The 22,839-nt window shown below is 46.6% G+C and overlaps 1 protein-coding gene across 2 annotated transcripts in view; it reads left to right on the top strand.

Moving 5' to 3' along the window:
* The first annotated feature begins 5,944 nt into the window (after window positions 1-5,944).
* SEC14L1 (SEC14 like lipid binding 1) overlaps window positions 5,945-22,839 on the top strand; it is a 48,716-nt gene continuing 31,821 nt past the window's right edge. For both annotated transcript variants that reach the window (XM_069542070.1, XM_069542071.1), the window contains exons 1-2: window positions 5,945-6,903; window positions 9,269-9,361. In XM_069542070.1, the coding sequence (XP_069398171.1) occupies window positions 9,299-9,361 (63 nt within the window). In that variant the 5' untranslated portion in view covers window positions 5,945-6,903; window positions 9,269-9,298. The remainder of the gene's footprint in view (window positions 6,904-9,268; window positions 9,362-22,839) is intronic.

The raw sequence follows: 22,839 nt of genomic DNA, 5'->3' as shown, positions 1-22,839 counted from the left end.
TGCACCTTTCTGGGGAGCAGCAGAAGGCCAGCTGGTGTCCCGGAGGCAGCCAAGGGTCATGCCTTGCCAGGAGCACGGTGCCTGTCAGAGGTAACAGCAGGAGAAGGGCTGGCAGGCACATCCCTGTTAGCATCAGTGATGCGTTCACACTTTGGCATTTGGTCCAGTGAGCTCTGTGAGGCTGGAGGGTGGCAGGGGCTGTTGCGTCCAGCCAAGCAAGATGATCATCTCTGCATGCATCCCCCAGTCTCTTCAAGTCCAAGGTAATTTTAGCAAGCGGTTTCCCAAGAAAGACCCCTGTATTTTTCAGCATGTCTGCATTTACAGCAATTCAAGAGAGGACTGTTCTTTTGAACAATACTCTTCCTATTATTTTTCTATTTGGGGAAACTGAAGATGGGGAAGTGTGTTAAAAAAGTGTTAGTCACTTAGTCAGGTCCAATTCTTTGTGACCCCACAGACTGTAGCTCACCAGGCTCCTCTCCATGGAATTTTCCAAGCAGGAATACTGGAGTGGGTAACCATTCCCTTCTCCAAGGGATCTTCCTGACCCAGGGATCAAACCCAGGTCTCCTGCATTGCAGGCAGATTCTTTACTGTTTAAGCCACCAGGGAAGATGGGGAGGGACTTCTCTAAATAGTAGAGGACGATGCTAGTAAGCAATCACAGCGGTAGGTAGGAGAGTAATAATCTGTGCCTAGAGAATATTTCAGAGGCAGAGCTGTGAACGATGCCGGCTGTGGGCAGTGTTTGCAAACAGCCTAATCATTTCCAAAATGTTTTCACAAACATTTTCTTATCCAGGCTTAGCAACCCTGTGAGATAGTTTTCTGACACCAAACTGCATCAACTTCCCATTAAAAAAAAAAGTGCTTCTTTTTCCCCTTTAGAAAAGTTGTTTTGGGCTACTGAGGTGGCACACAGGATCTGCCATGGTGGGAAGTGATTGGAGATGGATTTTCTGCAGGTGTGAAATGAGCAGAAGGGTGATTCTCAGCAGAAGGTCCCAGAATAACCTGGAGGCAGAGCTGTAAGCTACTTGGCTGTGGAATACATCCCTGAATAAATACTCCCCCCGCAGATAGGTGGCGCTAGTGGTAAAGAATCTGCCTGCCAATGCTGGAGACAGAAAAGATGGGAGTTCCACTCCTGGGCTGGGAAGATTCCCTGGAGGAAGGCATGGTAATCCACTCCAGTATTCTTGCTGGAGAATCCCACGGACAGAGGAGCCTGGTGGGCCATAGTCCATAGGATTGCAAAGAGTTGGACATGACTGAAGTGACTTAGCAGGCAAGCACAAACCCTGGACAAAAAGCCATCGGGGGGCAGGAGATTTGGGGGTCTGAAGTGGCCCTGTCTATCATCCATGTCAAGGAGGAACTGGGGAGTTCTGGGTCCTGACAGCCCTTGTCTGTCTCTTCCCTGTGCAGTCCAGTCTCCACCCACAGAACTGAAGGTAGAAATACTCTCTTCCCTGTTTAGCCCTGGGGAAAATGATCTACTAATCAGATGTGGGTGCTCTGCATCTTATCCTCACCAGGTCCCACCTTGTTCTGTGGGCCTTTGGTCTGTCCCTTGTTAGCACTCCTTTCTGCGAGGTGACCCCACTCCACCCCAGCTGACCCAAGGTGAAGTAGCTGGGGGCAAGTTACTGACTTGCTAATCTAAGTCCCCATCTGGTCTATGAAAGCACCACACAGCTGCACCCCGGTAGGAGAAGCAAGGACAATATTTTCTGAAAGAAAGAAACCCAAAAGAAGTCTGATTGGGGTGCCTATTTTTACTCCTCTGAGCCGGAAGCTAAAAGGCCTCAGGTCATCCTTTCTTGTCCTAAATCTCATCGGATGAGAGCTAGGTTGTCCAGGGCACGCGGCTAAGCAGTTTTGTTCAGCTGGGCTGCTTCTCTAAGCTCCATGTCCTCACTGGGTGACACAGGAGACAGCTCAACAGGGGGAGGGGTTGAGAGCATCGCTCCCGAGGAGGCATCAGCTCAGTGCAGCGGCCAGAGAGACATGTTTAACGCTCTCAGAATAAAGGCTTAATTTAAGACTCATCACTTCAACCCAACCAGTATTTAACAGGGTTCTGGAAAATGCCAAGTGCAGAGGCAGAAGAACATGAGCGGATGTGATCCCAAGAACCAAACAACTTACAAGCAGAGGGTAGAGAAAGACTCAATTCTTTTACAAGTACCCTTTTCCTACCACCACCCCCCACCACCGGCTGCCATGCAAGGCATGTGGGATCTTAGTTTCCCAAACAAGGATGAAACCTGAGACCTCTGCATTGGAAGTATAGAGTCTCAACCACTGGACCACCAGGGACGCTCCATCAGTGCCTTATAATGGAAGTGCCAGGTACACAGACACAGAGCAGAAGAGGCAAAAGGAAAGGCTTTGCGAGGGGGTTACAGAGCTTACTTGATGGACATGAGTTTGCGTAACCTCCAGGGGTTGGTGATGGACAGGGAAGCCTGGTGTACTGCAGTCCATGGGGTCGCAAAGAGCTGGACACGACTGAGTGACTGAACTGAACTGAACAGAGCTTACTTGACAGGCTGTGTTGTCACTATTTACTTGTCAGTCCCATGCAGTAGGCTGAGCCCCTTGAAGGAAAATCTGTTTTTATAGAGAGGATCTTCCCACACTCCGCTAAATACGGTGTCTGAATAAATTACGGGGCTGAATAAATGTTTGCTGAGTTAACAAAGGAATGAATAAGTGAGCAGATGAAGGGGAGATGAAAGTAAAGTCATTCTGAACAAAAGAAAGATTTATAGAAGATCTCGGATGGCAGGCTTTGAAGCTGAAATCTATCTCTATTGCCAGTGTTAGATTTTGAGCAAATGAGTGAGAGTCTGTGTGTGTGTGTGTGTGTGTTTGAAAGAGAAATTTGCCAGTAGCATGGAGAGTGTCTTGGAAGAGGGAAGACTTGGAGGAGGGGGAAGCCAATTAAGATATGGAGAGCTTTGCCTCTCCAGATTGAAATGAAATATTTTAGAAAAATGTAAGGCTGGATGATAGCTTTTGCAGATCTGTCTTCTTGGCTTGAAGTTTTCCCAGGTTGGGAGTGATGCAATGATATTAGCTCAAAATCATGGGATGACTGCCAGTGCTCAACGAAGAAACTGTGCCTGTAGGGTAACCTATATTTTTTGTACTTTTCCAGGCCAGAAACTTTGCCAGATGGTCCACATCAGGAGAAACTGTCATGCCTTGCAAGGTTGTCTTTTACCCTCTTACTGCCAAATGAGAAAGTGATCTCTTCCAGAAGTGGAAGAGACCCGACATGTCCCAGGATCTGACCAAAGTAGAAATCGTATATGCCGAGGTGGGTAGGGCCACCAGAGAATCAGAACTCAGTGCTCTTGTTGCTGTTTAGTCACCAAGGCGTGTCCAACTCTTTCGCGACCCTGTGTACTGTAACCCACCAGACTCCTTCGTCCGTGGGATTTCCCAGGTAAGAATACTGGGAGTGGGTTGCCATTTCCTTCTTCAGGGGACCTTCCTGACCCAGGGATCAAACCTGCACCTCCTGCCTTAGCAGGGGCATTCTTTACCACTCAGCCACCAGGGAAGCCTAAGTGCTCTCAGCACAGCCTGAATATTTCACTGACCTTGAGATTTAGTAATGTTCAAAGGATTCGTTCAGACTTACCTCCTGTTTATTTCACTGTTGTGGGCAAGAGGTTGGGCTCAGCAGGCTGAAATGTTAGCCAAGACAACCACTTGCCTCCCAGTGTCCTTTCTGCAATGACCCTTCCTTTAATCCATACCCCCGATCCTCTTAGGTGTCAACAACTTTCTGATCTTTTCTTGAGATGACTATTGATAGAGCACTAAGATGGGTGAAGAAGATGTGGTCAGAGGGACCAGTAACCATGTCCCCAGCTCAGGTTAGTCCTGTTGGGGAAGATGTAACAGGCCAGAGGGTCTGTGTCCAGGTTGTGGATGCCACATCCTGTTGTCAGCCAGAGGTGACCACCAGGAATGGCAATTTCAGACTCAGGCTCCTAGTGGGGACTCAGCTGAGTTACCCAAGGGAACCAGAGTGTCTCATTGTAGATGCCAGAGCTTGGCCATCCTCTGTCTCCATTCCAAAGGCATCTGATAAATGGCCTATACAAAGTACCCATCAGGGCTTCCATCCAACAAGTAAGAGGGACACAGATGCTCCTCAAGCTAGGGACTCAGTCAAGGTGTTTCAGAGACTCTCATAATATGACCTTAAAGAGTCTGTCTGAGGAAGAGAGCTGGTGTGCACCGGAAGATAGGAGCAGCAGGATGGTCTTTGGTGGGGCCCTGCTGCTGCGCCAGGCCTGTCCTTTGCTCTGCTTGTCACACACACATGCACACACAGACACACTACTGCACACACACACATACACACACACACACTACTGCACGCACACACCCTACTTCCAAGGAAGCATCTTTCAAGGAAGGATGTTTGGTCTTCATCCTCTCCTCCTGCTCACCTCGGGTAGAGGACACATCATCATGATGGGAAAGCAGCAAGACAGAAGGAACCTATGTCCCTGATGACAAGACCAGAGGCCACCTGCAGCCACATTCAGGTGGTCTTGAGGGAGTCGGCAGTTGACAGTGATCAGGGAGGTGTCATTCCCACCCTGGACTTTCCTGGACTTGATTCATGTGCAAGGGACACAGACTTATCTTGTCAAGGCACTTTTACTTTGGCTTTTGGTCACTGGCAGCCAAACCTGATCCAGATATACTTTTCCTCTGCTCACCTTTACGCCTCACCCAACATCTGACACATAATAAGAACTCTGTGCACATGTGTTAAAAGGACTGGATCTTTTTGCTTAACTCTGCAGTGTGGTGTTCAGTGCTGTTTCTTATAGATTTTGGATATCTGCCCAATGGAACTGATTTTAAAACAATCAAACACACCATACCTTATGCATCTAGAGGAGTGCTGCTCCCTTCCCGAGTCTATTCACCTTGGGAATCTGTTCATGTATCTTGATGATACTGCTTAAAGACACAGTTCATGTATCTTTTTTCTTTTTTTAAACCACGTTCTGTCACTGTACGTGCACCAGGTTTCACTGGAGACTTATCCCTGGTTTCGCTGTTGGGATTGTGTGACCCAGAACTGGACACTGAGCTCTCTGGATCAAAAGACTGGTTCAAGGGTGGGCATGTGATCTAGGTCAGGCTTGTGGGATCTAGCCCGACCAGGGATTGAACCTGTGTCCCTCGCTTTAGCAGGTGGATTCTTAACCACTGGGCCACCGGGGAAGTCCACGTGAAGATTTCTACAATTTGGATTTTTCAAGAAAGTAATTTTATGTGTAAAAAAAATTTCACTGAAGTATAAATATACATACAAAGCACGCAAACTGTAAGTGTATGACTTAATAAATTCCTCAGTCTCTTCTGATCTATAGTGTGGCCTTTATCCTATTTTTTTCCATTGTACTTTGATAAACAATATATTTGTCATGCAGCATTTCCCATGATGAATGCTTGGCTGATAATTTCCCCCTTGGTGTCATTTAACATGTTGCTCTGTTCTCTATTTCCTGTAAATTTCTGGTTGCATCTAGAGCCTTATCAGATGAGGTCAATTCTGGGGTGAGACCATTTCATAAGTGCTATTGTTTACTGGGCTGTCTCTTTTCCCAGCATCTTTTGAAGGTGGATGTGATTTTTACAAACAGGCAAAAGCCAGTTCCTAGATGAGTCTAGTAAGCAGGGTAGGTGATCATGTTGGAGAATGATGGTTTGAGTTGAAAAACAAGGTGTGATCAAGTAATGAATGATTTTCTTGTGTGACTGGTAAACTGGCCCTGAAGGGAATTCTAAAACAGTTCCAAATATGTGCTCTGCCCTGGCAGCGTCAAATGCACAGCCACCCAGGGTGACTAATGGGAACGGAACAACAGTGACATTGATGGAGAAACTGTATGTTGGCTATAAAACCAGCCTTGTTGTGTGGGTGGACGTGCGTGCGGTCCCTCTCTAGTGATTAGCTCTTCTTAAGAATCCCCAAAGGTCTCAATGTGTATCACACTTGTGCTTCGAAGTTGGAGCTCTCGCTGAAACGCCAGATCCGCTTGGCTTAGTTCCATTGCACAGCCTGGACGTGTTGACAAGATGCTGCTGGGTCCCACCCAGCCCCTCCCCAGCCCTGGCATTTGCCTCATCTGCATTACTCGGCGAGAATGTGGTCAGGGCACTGCAGAAGTCAACACAAAACGAGGAAGCTCGGAGAGCCTCCTGAGCCGATCAGACCGAGGGCAGGGCCTCCGGGCAGGGGGCCTAGCCAGGGCCGTGGGCGCCAGCAAAGCCGGAAGGCCCCAGCTGTTCTGAAGCCTCTTAGACTTTCCAGTTTCAAGTCAGCGGAACTCCCCCGGGTCTCGGCTCACCACCGGTTTGGTTTTTTTTGGTTTCGGCCACTTCCGAGGGGCTACTTGTGGGCCCCGCCCCTTATCCAAGACACGCCCCCTGACGCAACCCTGGGCGGGGCCAGGCGCCTTTGGCCCTCGGCGCTTCTGGGCGAACTCCGGCTCCGAGCGCCGCCCACGTCCGCCAGACCCGGAGTCGGCGCCTGCGCAGTTCGGCTGGGTCCCCGTTGTCAGCCCTCCCCACCTCCCTAGCAACCGTCCTCGCGCCCGCCTCCGCCCCTAGGCCGCCTTCGCGCACGCGCTCCCCTTCCGGCCTCCGGCCCCGCCCTCCCCGTCACCCGTAACAACCACTCGAGCCTCGCCGGGCCCCTCCCGCTCCCGCCCCCGCCGACCCTCCCGGCCCACTCGCCGGAACCGGCGGAGGAGCTGCGGCCGGCCGGCAGTGGAACGGCGACGGCGCCACGGAGCCGCCGGCATGAGCGCCCTCGGCCGCCCCGCCTCCCCGGCCCGGCTTTTCTGACGAGAGGTAGGCGCGCGTCTCCGCGGCGGGCTCCGAGCGCACCCCCCGTCCCGGCCCCTGCGGGCGGCCTCCCGGCCTAGCCCACCCTTCCCCGGCCCCTCGGCCCCGCTCGGCTTGCCTCAGCTCCGCCGCACGGATCGGGAGCGGGCCTTCCTTTCGCCCCGTCTCGTGAGGCTCCTACAGTCGCCCCCTCCCCGCCCCCATCACCCCCTATCTTCCCGCCCGGGAGACCCCCCCCCTTTTTCCTGGGGGAAGCGGAGTTTGGGTTCCCAGCCTGCCCCCCATGGTGCATCTCCCCGGGTCTCCCTGGGACTGGGGGCCCGAGAAACCGCCGCGCCGGGACCCTCCCCACCCCCGCCCTCCGCCAGATGGAGCCGAGGGCCCGGCCGCCCCTCCAGCCTGTTTGGGGTGGATTCGTTGAGTCCGGCCATTGGCTAATTTTAAAGCACCGATTGTCATGCAATAGAGGGCTGCCCTGGTCCTCGGTGCCGCTTGGCCGTTGTAACTCCGGATTCCCACGTAGGACGTTGGTTTGGACCAGAGCATCCGAAGCTGGGAACTGGCAGGAGTTCAGAAGCTCGGGAATTACCAGGTTCTTGAGCGTAGTCGCTTCGGGTTCTGCCAGGCAGTGGAATCCCGAATGGGTGTTACGGGAGTCTTAACCGCGCATTCCTCTTTTTTTTTTTTTTTTAACTTCTCTCCCCATCTCTACAACCCCTTTACATACCCAGTAAGTATCCTCTCTTTCTGTGGAAGATACCCTAAAATTAAATTTTCCTAGTTAAAAATTTAAAAGATTATCGAATTCCTGCTGTGCACCAGCATTATCAGGTTGGCAAAACTAAACAGAACTCAATCCCTGCGCACCAGGACCTGCCAGTCCCAGAATCAAGATTAATGACGGCATTCCAGTTGATTGTGGTGGATTCAGGAGTTTTGGCTCTGAGTCTCCTGATTTTAAGATTTCCCCGGTGGCTCAGACGGTAAAGCATGTGCCCACAATGAGGGAGACCCGGGTTCGAAACCTGGGTCAGGAAGATCCTCTGGAGAAGAAAATGGCAACCCACTCCAGTACTCTTGCCTGGAGGATCCCATGGATGGAGGAGCGTGGTAGGCTACAGTCCATGGGGTCGCAAAGAGTCGGACACGACCGAGCCACTTCACTTCACTCCTGTTTTTAGAGTTGGAAGTCTTACAGTGTTATCTCACTCTGAACCTCACTTCACAGAGGTGGATCTGAGTCCCGGGAAAGTCAAATGACTTGCTTGAGGTCGCCCCGAGTTACTCTTTAGCAGTTTTTCTTTAGCTGCCAGATGTAGCTGTTTGCTGCCAGAACCTGGTCTTTCTGAGAGGTATGTGAATCATACCAGAGGAAGTTCCAGATCTGTTTAAATGTAATTAATATGGGTAGGAATCATGAAATAAAATATACCTTTGTAATTTTTTATTTTATTACAGCTAGACTTTGGGCTCCTTGAGGATATTCCGTTTTGTACTTTTGAATATCCTCTCATTGTACTTGGCATAAAATAACTTTCTTAATGATTATCCTCAGCAGGACAGGTAGGCTCTTTGGATTTATTTTTCTTTCTCCCTTTTAAATAGGGAAGTGAAGTCCCATAGAGGGCTCCAAATAAAAGTGTGTTTTTCAGAAAAATCCAGTTTAGGCTGAAGCCAGCCTTTGAATGTGCCCCTGGAGAAGGATTCTTGAAGGGTGAAGTAGGCTTGAACACTTAGTTGATTGCGTCCTGATATTACAGCTATTTGAGGCTGAAAAAGTCAGTGGAGCCTCTAGCCAGAGGGCTTGGAGTGTCTGCCATTTGAAGACTGATCCCTGAAGTTGTAGCCTGTGCAGTTAGAAAATGGAGATTGACAAGTTTCCTTTGAAAATAGCTTTTGAGGAGTAGCCCATAAATTAAGACACAGTAATATCTTTTTTTTTTTCCACTTGTATTTTTGTGTGTCCTGGGCTTAATATCTTGAAGTGCCACCATTTTTATTTGGCTTCTTATGGAAGTTGAAGAGAAAATGATTCAAGAACTAATTGTACGGGTTATTAGAATAATTGAATCTCGGCATTTCACTTGCTGGAAAGGACCCAGGGCAGCCCCAGGAGAGGTGGTGAGGCTGGTAAGGTAATTGAGTCCTCCAGCCCTCAGACCAGTGCTCCTTCCCTGCTCCACTTGGACTTTCTTCACCTTTTCTTCCTGTCTTCCTGCCTTCCCTTGCCCTTGTATAATTAAGCATCATCTTTTGACTTTTGTGTGCATAGAACTGTGATCTATTGAGGTTCCTTAGACTGTAGTATGTTGTGTAAATGCAAATTTTTTCCATATCATGGTTATTTATCACAAATATTTGTGTTTTGCAGGTGTGAAAGGATTGCTGTTTTATCGCAGTCATGGTGCAAAAATACCAGTCACCAGTGAGGGTGTATAAACACCCCTTTGAACTAATTATGGCTGTAAGTACTTTGCAGTTTACTCTCTTGCATCTTATCTTCTTAGGTGTCCAAATTTGATTATCTGTTGCTCCACTTTTACATACTCTGTTTTTATGCTTATGAACTTTTGCAAGTTTGTGAAGTTGTTTTTAAACTATAAGTCTCTGAAAATCAAAATCTGCATTAAAAAAAAAAATTTATCTCAGGGTTGTGTGTGAATTTAAGTCAATTCTCCTTTTGAAAATACAGAAGTGGGATTGTGACTAAATAATTCTTCCTCTGGATTTTGCTCCTTTTTTGTTTAAGTAGAAAAGGGATGTGAAGAGTGTTTTTTTTTCTTCTGCTGCTCGTTTAGATTGAGGGTGAATTCACTATATGAAGCTGAGCACTGAAGGATGGAGCTTAATTTACAGGATTCTAAGGACTGTGCTGAAATGAGCTTCCTCCACTAATATTAAATTCTTGAGTCATATTAGAATTCCACAAATGGGGTAATTAAAAGTCTTAATTTTCTTTGTTATTTATCTAAAGAGATTGGCTCGAAATAATAATTTCATTAGAGGCCAAAAAAAAAAAAAACCCAGACAAACTTTTTCCAGTCTCTTTTAGATTACTGTAAGGCATCCTTCCCCGAGGCTTCAGCTCATGTGCTTTTTCAGCTGGTCAGAACTCTGGCTCTGGCCCCAGTTTAACTTTGTGACATTTCTTGCTGCCTTCTTTCAGTTTCTAAGTGAACAATTCTTTTCGCTAAGCGTCGGACACGACTTAGCAACTGAACAACAAGAAGTCCTTTTTCTTCCCTGTCTCTTTTGTGTTACCGTTACGATGTAATATATGACTGGAGGATACCTTGGTCATGAAATACACCTTGATGAAAGTGCCAGTCTGAACCAGAACCTTTCAGCCCAATGAGAGACCCTCAGCTCCTCCTGGTCCCTTGTAGTTAGCCCCTATTTTGACTCTGACCAGAGATGACTTTCTGTGTCTCTTCTGTGTACAAAAACTCAAGTGTTTTTGCATCTGGCTGGCTGCTCAGCATCATTTGTGAGATTTACCAAGATCAATTTAGTTTTGGAAAACAAAACTCAGGTCCTCTCAAGGGAACAATTTAGATTTAGGGTGTCTGTTTCTTAAATTGAGGTGTAATTTACAGACAGTGAAATGATCACATTAGGTTTACAGTTTGATCAGTGTTGACAGGGAGTGACATGGATCTCTGTCAAGATGCAGACCCATTCCCTCCTTTACCTCAGAAAGTTCCCTGGTGCCCCTTTTCTGCGGTGTGAGGTTTGTGTGTAGGGGGGGTGTTTTTTACTTCTGTATTTTCCTTCAGTCCTAGGACTGTTCAGTGTTTTATGTTAATGGCTTACCAGGAAGGCTTGCTTCCTGTTTGCTGGGTGGGTTGTTTGATCATAAAGAGCAGAGATCCCACTGTGGCCTAAGAGGAGGGGATATTGTTGTTGGAACACATGCTGTGTGTGATGGGATCATGCAGAAATCCAGGAATGTGAGCCTGCATGGGCTGAACTCCAGGAACCTGGCTTGGGGGGAGGGAGGGTGTTCCCAGCAGCAGTTGTCCCCGAAACTTCACCCTTCACCCCGGGACTCTGCCTTTGCCACTGACTGCTCACATGCTTTTTCAGCTGGTCAGAATTCTGGCCCCAGTTTGACTTTGTGGCATTTCTTGTTGCCTTCTTTCAGTTTCTAAGTGAACAATTCTTTTCGCATTTCCTAGTTCAGATTCTAGAGATACTTGATCTGATCCTCCCTGCCGCCCAGTCCAGTCTCAGGATGCTGGCTGGCCTGTGGATTCCTTGTGGGGCTTGGTCACCTGTCCCTTTCTGGTTGGCAGGGCTGGTGGTGCTAGGAGATAAGTGTGGGGCAGTGGAGGACAGTGAGCCTTGGAGATGCCCCAGGGTGGAGGGGACAGGCATGGGACTGTTGCCTTACATTTTCTATTATGTTAAGGACGATTTTTAAATATTGCTGCAACCCTGATCATTTGAGGCAAAGGCTAGTCTCTTAGGCAAACACTTGATAATAAAGAGGTATTTTGCTTGCCTAATGTTCAGCTTCCTTCTTTTCCTTTCTTTACTGTTTTCAAAATGCTATAGTTTGCCTTGTCATATTTATGCAGGGATTTATAAAAGAATTTGAAATTGAACTTCTCAGCCACCCCTCAATCTTTTAAAATTAACTGGTTTTTCACTCGCTTCTGTTTTAAGCAGTAGTAAAATTTTTTGACTTGGAAGAAATTATTTTTTAATCTGAAAATGAAATATATTACCCTTTTCCCTCCAGATGTAGGTAGAAACTAGAATGTAAAGGCTAGTGATTTTTGTGGTGTCCCTTGTGCTTTTCTCACTGTAATTGTACGATATGATAAAATCCTCAGTGTTTTCCTTGCTTTATTTTTCTCTTATTGAGGAAAAACAGAAGTACAAAAGAGTTACTCTAAAATATTCTTTTCAGTTTATTCAGAGTGAGCGAAGAGGCGTTCAGTTAATGCAAGAACAGAACTATAATTTGAACAGAACTATTTTTGAGACCCTCTGAAAGTGACTGTGCTTCGGTAGCCACAGCAAGTGGCAGTGACAGACGTGTTCGTCAGGTAGCCAGTTTGTGGCATTCACAGGGATCCAAGTCCTGACTTACAGGGTCCTGTGACGACTGTGGAAGGAAGCGCCATGCCGTCCACTTAAAGCCTCTATCTGTCTTAACCAAGAGTTCTGTTGTAATTTAGAACTGCCAGAATATGAGGTGGGAAGTGCCTATGTCAGTAGTCGGTACATGGTAGGTATCAAGTAAGTTAATTATTTTGATTGATTTAATGACAATCTACCAATTGTTTGGGGGTCAGTATACTTGATATAATTAAGAAATCATCTAAGAGTTAATGGTAAACAAGCAAAACTGAAGTGAAGGTGTTTCAGCAGGCATTTGTGGCATCTGAGGGGCATTCTGTTGTTAGATGTGAGCCCAGAAACAATGGTTGGTGCTTGGGTGAGTTGAGAAGTGCCCCGGCTGAGCCCCCTTTGACGGTGAGGAGTCTGAGGCTCAGAGAAGAGAGAGCTTCCGCAGGGAGTTGGGGTAACGTTTGCCCTTCTTTTTTTTAGAATGTGTGTCCTGGAATGTTTGTGGAGGGTTTTGTCCTTGAAGAGTGACCTTTCCAGGCTCAACCAGAAATGTTTTCTGGGGCTGCTCTGCCCAACCTGTGGGAGGAGAGCTTAATCTGTGAAGGACATTCTGGTCACTTGTGCCCTCTGGTATATCTGTGGTCTCCCCTGGCCTAGTGAGGTTACCTCCGAGAACGGACTTGGGCGGCAGGTGTGGTGCTGAGATGCTTGGATTTGAGTGTTTCATTTGGAAAGTTCTGAGATAAAACACTGATTTCAGAACGTAAACATTTTCAGGTCCGGCTTCCTTCCTCCTGGCCTTCATGGCCTTTCACACATGATGCAGAGGAGAGTGAGTCCATGCAGCAGAGGTCAGTGTGGGGTGTAAAGGGGGGTCAGGGTGCAGGTGAGGCTGAGGGAGCCATGCCTCTGTGGTCACGGCGGCGAGGAGGCAAGGACAGGTCTCTGGTGCTTTTCTCGGCTGGGACAGCTGCCCCTGGACTGCTGGAACACGTGATGGCAGAGGCCCCGCTGCTAATCTTGTGCAGCCCCGTTTTATTTATTAATTTCTTTGGCTGCCCTGGGTCTTCCTTGCAGCACGCAGGATCATTAGTTGCGGCATGTGAACTCTTAGTTGCAGCTTGTGGGATCCCGTGCCTTGACCAGGGATCGAACCCCGGGCCTCCCCCGTTGGGAGCGCGGAATCTCAGCAGCTGGACCACCAGGGAAGTCCCAAGCCCTGTTTCTCTGTGGGCTTCCCGTCACCCGACAGCTCTGCTCACGTCCACTCCCCGAGTTCCCTGTTCTCTCCATCCTGTCGTGGGCTCCCAGACCTTTTTGGCCGTCTGGATCCCTAGCCGACGCACCTTCTAGTTGGTGCCCTCGAGTCACAGCTGTCTGCCTCCCTCTCCTGAGCCGCTGCCTCCTCACTCACAGGCTCGTCCCTTTGGGCCTGGCTCATCCCTTTGGGCCTGTGTCCTCCTGCCGGACACGGTTCCGCCCGTCAGCCCTCTGGGGAAGTGATCGCTCTTATCAGTCACATCTGTTGTAAACCGGTTTGCATTTTCTCCAAGGCCCTTCGTATCCTGCCTTCCCTGTTGAAGCTTATTTCATAATTGCGCCGACTTCCCAGCGTGAATGTTTCCATCTATTCTGTGCTGTCCCTGTTTGCCACTATGTCTTTTCCGGCCCCCCACCCGCTTCCTTTCAACACTTCCTTCCTTGCCTTAGATGTTCACCCCATCTAATCTTGATCTTAGCTGGCCCACCCCTTGGCCTGATGGCAGCTAAGAAGCCCTTCGTGTTTCTCGCCCTTTCCTCTGACTCCTTCATGGTGCAGACAGTGGTAGGTGGTTAGTTTCTTTTATTCTGCAAGGTGCCCGAGTATTGCTCTCTAACTATTGTATGTGTTCCTCAAGGGGAGAGACTTTGTTTTTCCCTTGTTCCCTCCAGTGCTGGTACCAGGCACGCGTAGGCACGCAGATATGTTTGATCTGCTGCTGTCCATTTGTTCCCTTGAGCTCTCCGTGTGAGGACTTGGGAGGTAGGTCTGATGGTTGAAGCTCAGATCTGTGATCTGTCTTCAGACAAGGGCTCTGTGTTTTCTCCATAGAGGAGAAGTAGCGTGCTGTGAGCCTTCAAGTAACCAATGCCTCCTGGAAGAGCAAAGCCCTTTTGTGATGAAGTTGGCTTTTTTTTTAACACCTTCATAAATTATGCAGAACCCATTTGACAGATTTTGTGGTAGTTTAAGTGGTATGCTTTTACAGGTTGAGTAACCAAGAAACCCTCTTTTGCAGCGTGCTGACCGAGTGGCTCCCACAGCAGCATTTGCCTCTGTTCCTCTCATTCTCTTGCTTTCCTTTGGTTTGTTTCATTCTCTGGTTTTTTCCCTTCCTTTCCTCTTTCCTCAGATATCTCATGTCTTCCTACCAAGACTAGAGGATGAAAGAAGATTTGCTATGATTCTGGGTGCAGAGTTGGGCCCTGTCTCAGACTTGCTCTGTAACCTAGTGACTAGGCTGGTCACTCGTGCAGACTGTTGGGAGGTCTGGAGAATTAAGCAGACCATAGACGTGCCAGTGGGAGAGGCAGGGCCTGGAAACATCCATGGCCTCTCCCCTCCCTTTCTGAAAGCCAGCCCCTGTCCCACGCCCAAATGCAAGGTGAAATGAATCAGCAGAGTCATTTGTTGACATGTGAACTATGAATGTGTGTCTCTTTAAAATAGACCTTTGTATTTATATGTAAACCTTTCTTCATCCATTCAGTTTATGCATTAGGACAGTTGGGGAGACATGTGGGGGACCCTGGGGTGGCTTGTGCATCGCAGCGCTGTCTAAGGGGGGCTGTACACCAAATGCAGTCTAGTCTGCTCTTTCTAGGGTGAGGGTGAGGTGCGCAGAAATCTGAAAGGTAGAGCCCACCCCCCACCCCCGTGCAGCCGTTTCCGGGCTGTTCCTCTGTCCTGCTGGAGCCCATCTGGCTTTGTCCTCTTGCTCTGAGGCAGGTGGCTGCCCCCTGAAGCCCCATGTGCCCATCTGCCCCTCCTCCTCACCCGAAGATCCCAGGAGCCCCTGACCCTCTTCCTGATTTTGTTTTCTTCCGCTGACCTGAGTCCCATGCATATTTGATTTGTACCTTTATTTTAGTTATGAAATACTTTCATCCCATCTTTTGTTTTTCTTTTCGAAGCATGTTCTCTGCCTCTCATCCTAGATTTTATCCCTGAGCCTTTTTATGCTTTCCAAGTTTCTGATAATTAAGTGTGTTATTAAAATACATCTTTTTCATTAATGGAGGTATACTTATATCTTCAGTCAGCCTAGTATGCAATAGAATTTATATTTACTCAAAGGAATAAGCAGTCTGCATTTGGGGGTCACCAGCTTAAAAAGTTTTGTTCAGTGGAGAGAAACAATCCAGTTTTTCTGTTGCTACATTAAGGATCCTGGTCAGTTTATTAATAGTGAGGGAGATTGTACTCTTTTCATTTATCAAGTTTTTGAATGCCATAGTGTAAATTTTGTTCCATTTAGTAAAACCTGGAATGTGGTCAAATTTACTTAGCTTTGACGATGAGCAATCATATTGTGCTTCCATCACACACTATTTTGTACAGAATCAGGCTTTTTCTTTTCTCCTAAACCCACTCTCCCAACACATGATGCCTCCTGAATTACTTTTAATGTGCTGGAGTGAAGACAGCCATGGTTCAGAAGGGGATATTTCAAGAAATAAAGCAGGATCTGATTCAGCTCCTTGCCTTCTTGATTTACCTGTTTTTGTCAAGGAAAAAAAAAAAGGGTAAACCTTGTATTATAGAAACTTCAAGTATGCAGAAGTAGAAAGGAAGGTTTGATAAATGCCCGCTTGCCCATGGCGTAGCTCTGAAAGCATCAACGTTTTGCCTATTTGTTTCATTTATTCTTTCCGCTTTCCTCCTGCTGCTGTATATAAAAAGCAGATTTCAGGCATCTTGTTAACTCATCCTGAAACATACCTTGCACTGTAAAGACTTTTTTTTTTAATGTATGGGCTTAGCTGCGTCAGGTCTCTCATTGTGGCACTTGGGCTTCTCTCTAGTTCTGGTGCACTTGTGGGGTCTTAGTTCCCCATTCAGGGATCAAACCCACGTCCCCTATGCTGGACCACCGGGGAAGTGCCAGGACCTTTTTCTTTTTAAAAGTAACCACAGTGTCATTATCACACCCGAGAGGAGGACTAATAATTCCTTGACATCATCCAGCGCCAAATCCTTGTTCAGACTTTCTCTGCTAACGCAATGTCTTTTTTATTTTTAACCTTCTTTGGATTCTCCTTCAGATAAACCTTAGCGTTCAGTTCTTATATTTCTTCAGCCTCCCCTGTTCCCTCACATCCTCCTCTCCCTTTGTCTCCTCTCGTGTCATCGCTTTGTTACAGAAACTGGGTCATTTGTCCTTTTCAATTACCTTAACATTTTGCTGATTTAATTGTTCATTACGGCCAGTTGGCACCGGGAAGAGTCACAGACTTCAAGTCAGTCAGTTCAGCTACTTTTTAGCAGCTTTGTCTAAACATTTGCTGATATTGCTGATAGATACTGAAGCCAGTGATTATCCTTTGTAATTTTGAGTTGCAGATAGGATGCAAAGCATTTTTTCTCAAATTAAACTGGGTCTTTCCAAACCCACTTCATTGATCTACTGTTCATAGAGAGCAGTTGAAGGGAGTTCATTTATTGGCAGATCCGACTAAGAGGCTCCCTATGTAGTGTCCGTGGTAAGAGCTTGGGGACCACCGAGGTGCAAGGAGGGGTCCCGGACACCCTGGCCTGTCCTTTGTTCATCCTTCTTGCTTTACAGCCCTGGATGGGGATGTCAGTCTGGTTTGGGAAGTGCTCAGAGATTCACTGAAGAGAGGGCAGGTGTGATCATTGATCTTTCTTGATTTTTAGTCTGTATGAGTGAAAACAGTTTTATATGCTTCTAGTGGGATAATTTTACATGTTGTAGCAGAAGGCATGTATTGCAGTAACAATTCCCTTGAAAGGTACAGTTGATCTTGAGAGTACTGGCCTTGTTTTATTTGTTGTTGTTGTAGATTTATGTAACTATCACCCTGTAAGATAATTGCTGTATATATCGTGATGTGTGCTGAATCCTTTTTCCATTCAGAAATCTGCCATGTTCATTTCATAGCTCTCTCCTACATGGCTTGCATTAGAATCTTCCCAGTGCACTGTTCACACGCGTAGTGCGAGTCTGAGTGAGTGAGAAGCGTCCGGTGCCTGAGCGTCTCGTGTGTTTGGCTGGATGACTGGCAGAGGTTCTCTTCCTCCTGGCTCTCTGCCCCTCCCTCTGGTCACCCTTGCTCTTTTTCTTACTCGACTCGCCTCCTTGCTGCCTTGGGTACAGATGGGCTCTTCCTCTAATGATAACTTGTTTTGCTATTTCAAGACCCCCTAGTTATTCAACTAGTTTTGTGTTTTCTGGATGTCACAGTTTTAACTTGTGGTTGATGCTGTATTATGAATATCCGGCTCTTTTACCTGACATCCCTTCCTGGCCAGCCTCATCTAAACCCATGGCTTCAACTGTCAGTTTATAAACCAAAGCTCTCAGGGCTCACCCTCAGCCTACACACAGCCGCTTCCAGGCGTCTAGCCAGCTCTGTGCTTGGAGAGCCCCACCTGGCCATTCCAAGGCAGACTTAGTAGGTCTGAACAGTACTCACCCTTCCTCGTGCCCACACAAAGAGCACACCCAACGGAACACACGCAAGCATGTTAAAAACAATGACATTCCTCTGAAAAGCTCTGCCTTTCCTCTGAACTGCGGCTTCTGAGGAATGCCACCGCAATGTGCTGACCCTCAGACCCGGAGCCCAGGCACCCCTGAAAGCCCCCACCCCCCCGGCCCCAGTGATGGCCAGGCCCTTGCCCGTCCAGGGTGTCTGTTGGCTTGGGTCTGAGTCGTCCCCTCTGAGTGCGGGCTCAGCCTCCATCACAGCTTCCTTCACGTCCTCTGGACCCTGAATCCCAACCCTGTCTGCCCCACTCGCTTTTTCTCAGGGTTGCTGACACCGAGTCTCCCAGTTGGCCGTCTGACCGCATTGCTTGCTAGTTTAAAATTCTCAAGTGGCTGCACCCCACCTTCAAGATGAATTCAGATCCTTAGCTCCGTCCTGGCTTCTAAGCCTCCTCGTAGCCTCGTCTCCACAGGCAGGGCCCTCACGTGCTCCCCGGTCGCGTCTCTGGGGTCGCTGGCTGTTCACCAAGTGTGCGTCTGTTGCTGGCTGCGTGCTGGAGGGCCGTTCTCCCTCCTTCCCTCACCGATCAGATCAGTTCTCGGAGGAGTTCCCACCCTGTGCTGTGTTGTCCTCCTGTCACCTGGCTGGTCCCTGCAGCTTGTCACCTCTCCTTTCACACAAGCATCTTCAGTGGGGGAACCAGAATGTTTTGCTTTTTCTCCTGAGCCTGCAGAGAAGCCTCAGAAATTGATTTGTCTGAAGAATAAACCAGTCCTGAGATGCGCACTCTGGCTTCTGCCATTACTTCTGCTTCCGGGAGTGAAAATTTTAACAGAAGGTCGCATTGGAACATACTCTTTTGGTTGAACTTACTACTCATACTGTGTTTTGAAGGAATCTGATGCAGTTTGGTTTTTGAGTAAAATTGAGTTTATGTTCAGTGAACAGAAGCTTATAATTACTATAGTTGTCTGAAAAATGTGTCCTGGTTTTATGTATTACTTAGTGTTTGAGTGGCTTTTTTCCCATAGTGATGAATTTGTTCAGCCACTAAGTCATGTCTGACTCTTTGCGACCAAAAAACTTCCTTTCCGTGGTTCTCCTATAGAACATAAAATTCATTTAAAAATTCTTGACTCTGATAGAATGGTATTCTAATTTTCTTTTTTCTATCTCTATAGGTTTAAACCTGGAGGTTGGTTATTACATGACCCTTTTTCTTAATTGAATAAGTTACTCTGTAACATTAGGTAATTCTAATCATAAAATGTGTTTCTTTTCCTAGTTTAGTGCCTATATCTGTCTTAAAAACCAAGTTCAGAACTAAAAGCTGCAAGGTATATATTTTAAGAAGTAATTTAAGAGATAGTTGTATTGCAGTATTTATGCTATTAATATTTAGAAAGGTCTTCCCCAAACACATCCTATCTTTATTTCATTTAACACAGAGTTGGTCTGGGATGTAAATTGTGACGGTTCAAAATTCTCATTCTATGCTGCGTCAGGATTTCTGGGGCAGGCCCAGCAGTCGGGTTTCACAGGCCCCGGTTCTGATGCCTGCACGGGTTGGAGGACCACTGGTTCGGATGTCCTTAATTTGATTTGTACCGAATGGAGTAGGAAGAAAGAAAATTGGTTTCAGTTATAGCTTTTCCTTACTTGAAAATCTTGGAAAGGATAGATTTTTGTAGCAGGTTGTGTAATAGAGACTCGTTCATTGTACTTTCTTCAGAAGGGTTTAGCGTGTGCTAAAAGGTTGTTTGCTGTGTGTGCTTCTCCAGACTGTTCTTTGCGAGTTTATTTAGTGATACCAAAACTACTATGTGCCTGTCTTAACTGAATTATTTGTGTGGCTTTATTTGCTAATTTTCAGGTGGAGTATAAAAAAAGATTTATAATGTTTTTATCATGTGGTAAAATATACATCAGGTTTACCATTTTAACTATTTCCAAGTGTACAGTTTGGCTTCCCTGATAGCTCAGTTGGTAAAGAATCTGCCTGCAATGCAGGAGACCCCAGTTTGATTCCTGGGTCAGGAAGGTCCCCTGGAGAAGGGATAGGCTACCCACTCCAGTATTCTCGGGCTTCCCTTTGCGGCTCAGCTGGTAAAGCATCCGCCTGTAGCACAGGAGACCTAGGTTCAATCCCTGGGTTGGGAAGATCCCCTGGAGAAGGGAAAGGCAACCCACTCTAGTATTCTGGCCTGGAGAATTCCATGGACTATATAGTCCACGGGGTTGCAAAGAGTCGGACACGACTGAGTGACTTTCACTTTCAAGGACGTTCACAGGTTGTATGCCCATCACCACCATTCATCTGCAGAACATTCTCGTCTTCCCAAATGGAGACTCTGCCCCCATTAGACACTGACTCCCCATCCCCACCCCTTTCTACTTTCTGTCTAGGTACCTCTTATACGAGAAAGTACACAATGTTTATCCTTCTGTGACTTGCTTATTTCACTTAGCGTATTGTCCTCACAGCTCCTTCATGTTGTAACATGTCAAATTTTTTTCCTTTTTAAAGTTGAGTAATCTTACGTGTGTGTGTGTGTGTACACACATACACACTACGGTTTGTGTATCCATTCTTTCTTTGGTGGACAGTTGAGCTGTTTCCACTGTTCGGCTGTTGTGTTTACTGTTTAAAGTCTAGCTGACTTATTATATCAGCCAAAATACTTGCACATCTCTATAGATTTTTTTTTTTGTCTTTGAATTTAATCACTGTATTTTATTCCACCTGTTCAAGATACAGCTCTAGTTTGCATCTCACGGTTGCCTTTGCCGTTAGTTCATAACAAAGAAAGAACAGCATCTGAGAGCAGGTGTAGAATGATGAGCTGGGGGGATGCACTGTGGGGGGGCTCCCACCATAAAGGAAGGGATGTGGTAGAGAAAACAGAAACGAGCACTTCACGGTCCGTGAGGCCCAGCTTGTGTAATAGGCTTTTAATAAACGGTGCTTGATAGATACTTTCCTGATGGAGTAGACCGACTCCTGCTATCAGCCTACTGACGAAGGCGCTTTTATTCTGGTTCATGAGGCCGGATAATATTTCCATAGCTCATTACATTCTTTTATGTGGGCAAACACATGGCATCTATAAAAGCTGACAGCTGCAAGTCCCTGGAACACCAAATGCTCTTCTGAAGTCCACGGACTCATTTTTTACACTCTGGAAAAGTGAAACAGCGCTCTGCCAAATCCAGCTTCATTTGAAGGAGAATATGCAGAACTGCTATTTTTATTGTCACATACACTCAGTTTGCTATTAGAAAGTTTTATGGATTAGAAATAGTTTTGGAAAGTCCTGGCATGTTTTGGATTCTGTTGGATCAGGAATCAGTCACTTGACTTGTAAATTGAAAAAACTAAGAGAAGAGAAACCCTTCGTAACACTCCAGACATTCTTGTTTGCCTAGGGCTCAAGTAATTGTGGCCTATGAAACATTTGTCCTTCAAGATTTATTGACAGTGACAGATATCTTAAGTATAAAGATCTACTGAAAGATGTGTGTACCTCTGTGTTTTCTGACTAGTATCCTTTAATTTTCTAACTGGAATTGGTTAATGTTGTGCTTTTCATTTCGATATACCGTTATCTTCTGCTTCTGTTCATCTGTTGATGGACCATTTAGGTTGCTTCCATGTCTTGGTTATTGTAAATAGTGCTGCCGTGAACATTAGAAGTGCACGAATCTTTTCAGATTATAGTTTTCTCCAGATACATGCCCAGGAATGGGCTTGCTGGATCATATAGCGACTCTGGTTTCTTCAGGAACCTCCATCCTGTTTTCCATTGTGGCTGCACCGGCTTACATTCCTACCGACAGTGCGGGGAAGTTTCCTTTTCTCCACAGCCTCTCCAGCATTTGTTATTTGTAGACTTTTTAATGAAGGCCAGTTCTGACTGGTGTGAGGTGATATCATTGTGGTTCTGATGTGCATTTCTCTAATAATTAGCAATGTTGAACATCTTTTTCTGTGCCTGTCGCCCATCTATATGTCTTTGAAGAAAATTAGGTCTCTTAAGGTCTTGTGCCCATTTTTTGACTGTGGTTGTTTGCCTAACAATACTGGTTTAATGGTTGAAAGCAAATACAAAAAGAATAGAGGTGGAATTAATATGTAAATGATGTGTTTGAGCCAAGTGTACGCTAAGTTCCTCTGCAGACAGGGGGCTGTACAAATAAAGACTTAAATAGAAGTGGTAGGAGTGGTGAATCACCAAAGGCGTCCCTTGGTGAGGGCCTGCCAGCGTCCCTTGGTGAGGGCCTGCCAGCGTCCCTTGGTGAGGGCCTGCCAGCATCTCTTGGTGAGGCCTGCCAGGTTTGAAGGCAGCCGTGCCCTGCTGCTCAGTCCCATGTTGAAGGAGGACTTCGTCTTCAACAAATTGTCATCCTTCTCGTTAAATGTATATTGTGTTAGTTTGAGTTTTATAATGGTATGAGTTTTTGCCTAGTTTGTACATATTTAAGTAACATTATAATGAAAAATAACTGGTCAAAAGGTCCATCTTTTAAAAGGGATTACTCAAGCCATTTCTCTTTGAGTTAGAGGTTTGGCTATACTTTCATGAATTCCAGATCCATCAGCTCCTTAAACTGGGTTTTGTTTGATACGCAGCCAAGGTTGAAACCAACCAGAGGTTCAAGAGGGGGATAAACATCCAGTTGAGTGGCTTGTTGGCTCAGCCGTTCTCAGGGGTAGTGGGCAGCCCTTCCGCACGGTGGGTCATGAATGATAGCTCTTTGACAGTTGTTTTAACTGAGTATTGACTGGTGAGGCTAAGAGTGGAAACTTGGGATGGCAGTGTCTTCAACTTCCGCGTCTGACTTAGAGCTGTGGGAACTGACACTCTGCTTCATCACCCTGCGGGAGAATGGTGGGGGCGGGGAAATGTCCTTCTGTGAAGTTTGTGATTCTCGTGGTCACATTTCTTTTTCATGATGGAAATTTTCAATTGTGAAGTCCTCAAATCAACTGTATTATGTTTTGAACTTAAAGCTTAAAACTTTTAAGTCTGTTTCATTAGAGATCGTTAGTTGTATAACCAGAGGCAAAATAGGGCTGGAGCCACAGAGGGACGGGAAGCAATTTCCAAACAAGTTCTGCCTTCAGGGGTCTTCTTTTCTCCTAGAGGGGAG

The sequence above is a fragment of the Ovis canadensis genome, chromosome 11, assembly GCF_042477335.2.
Source record: "Ovis canadensis isolate MfBH-ARS-UI-01 breed Bighorn chromosome 11, ARS-UI_OviCan_v2, whole genome shotgun sequence".
Classification (NCBI taxonomy): Eukaryota; Metazoa; Chordata; class Mammalia; order Artiodactyla; family Bovidae; genus Ovis; species Ovis canadensis.
This window is presented reverse-complemented; position numbering and strand designations above follow the sequence as displayed.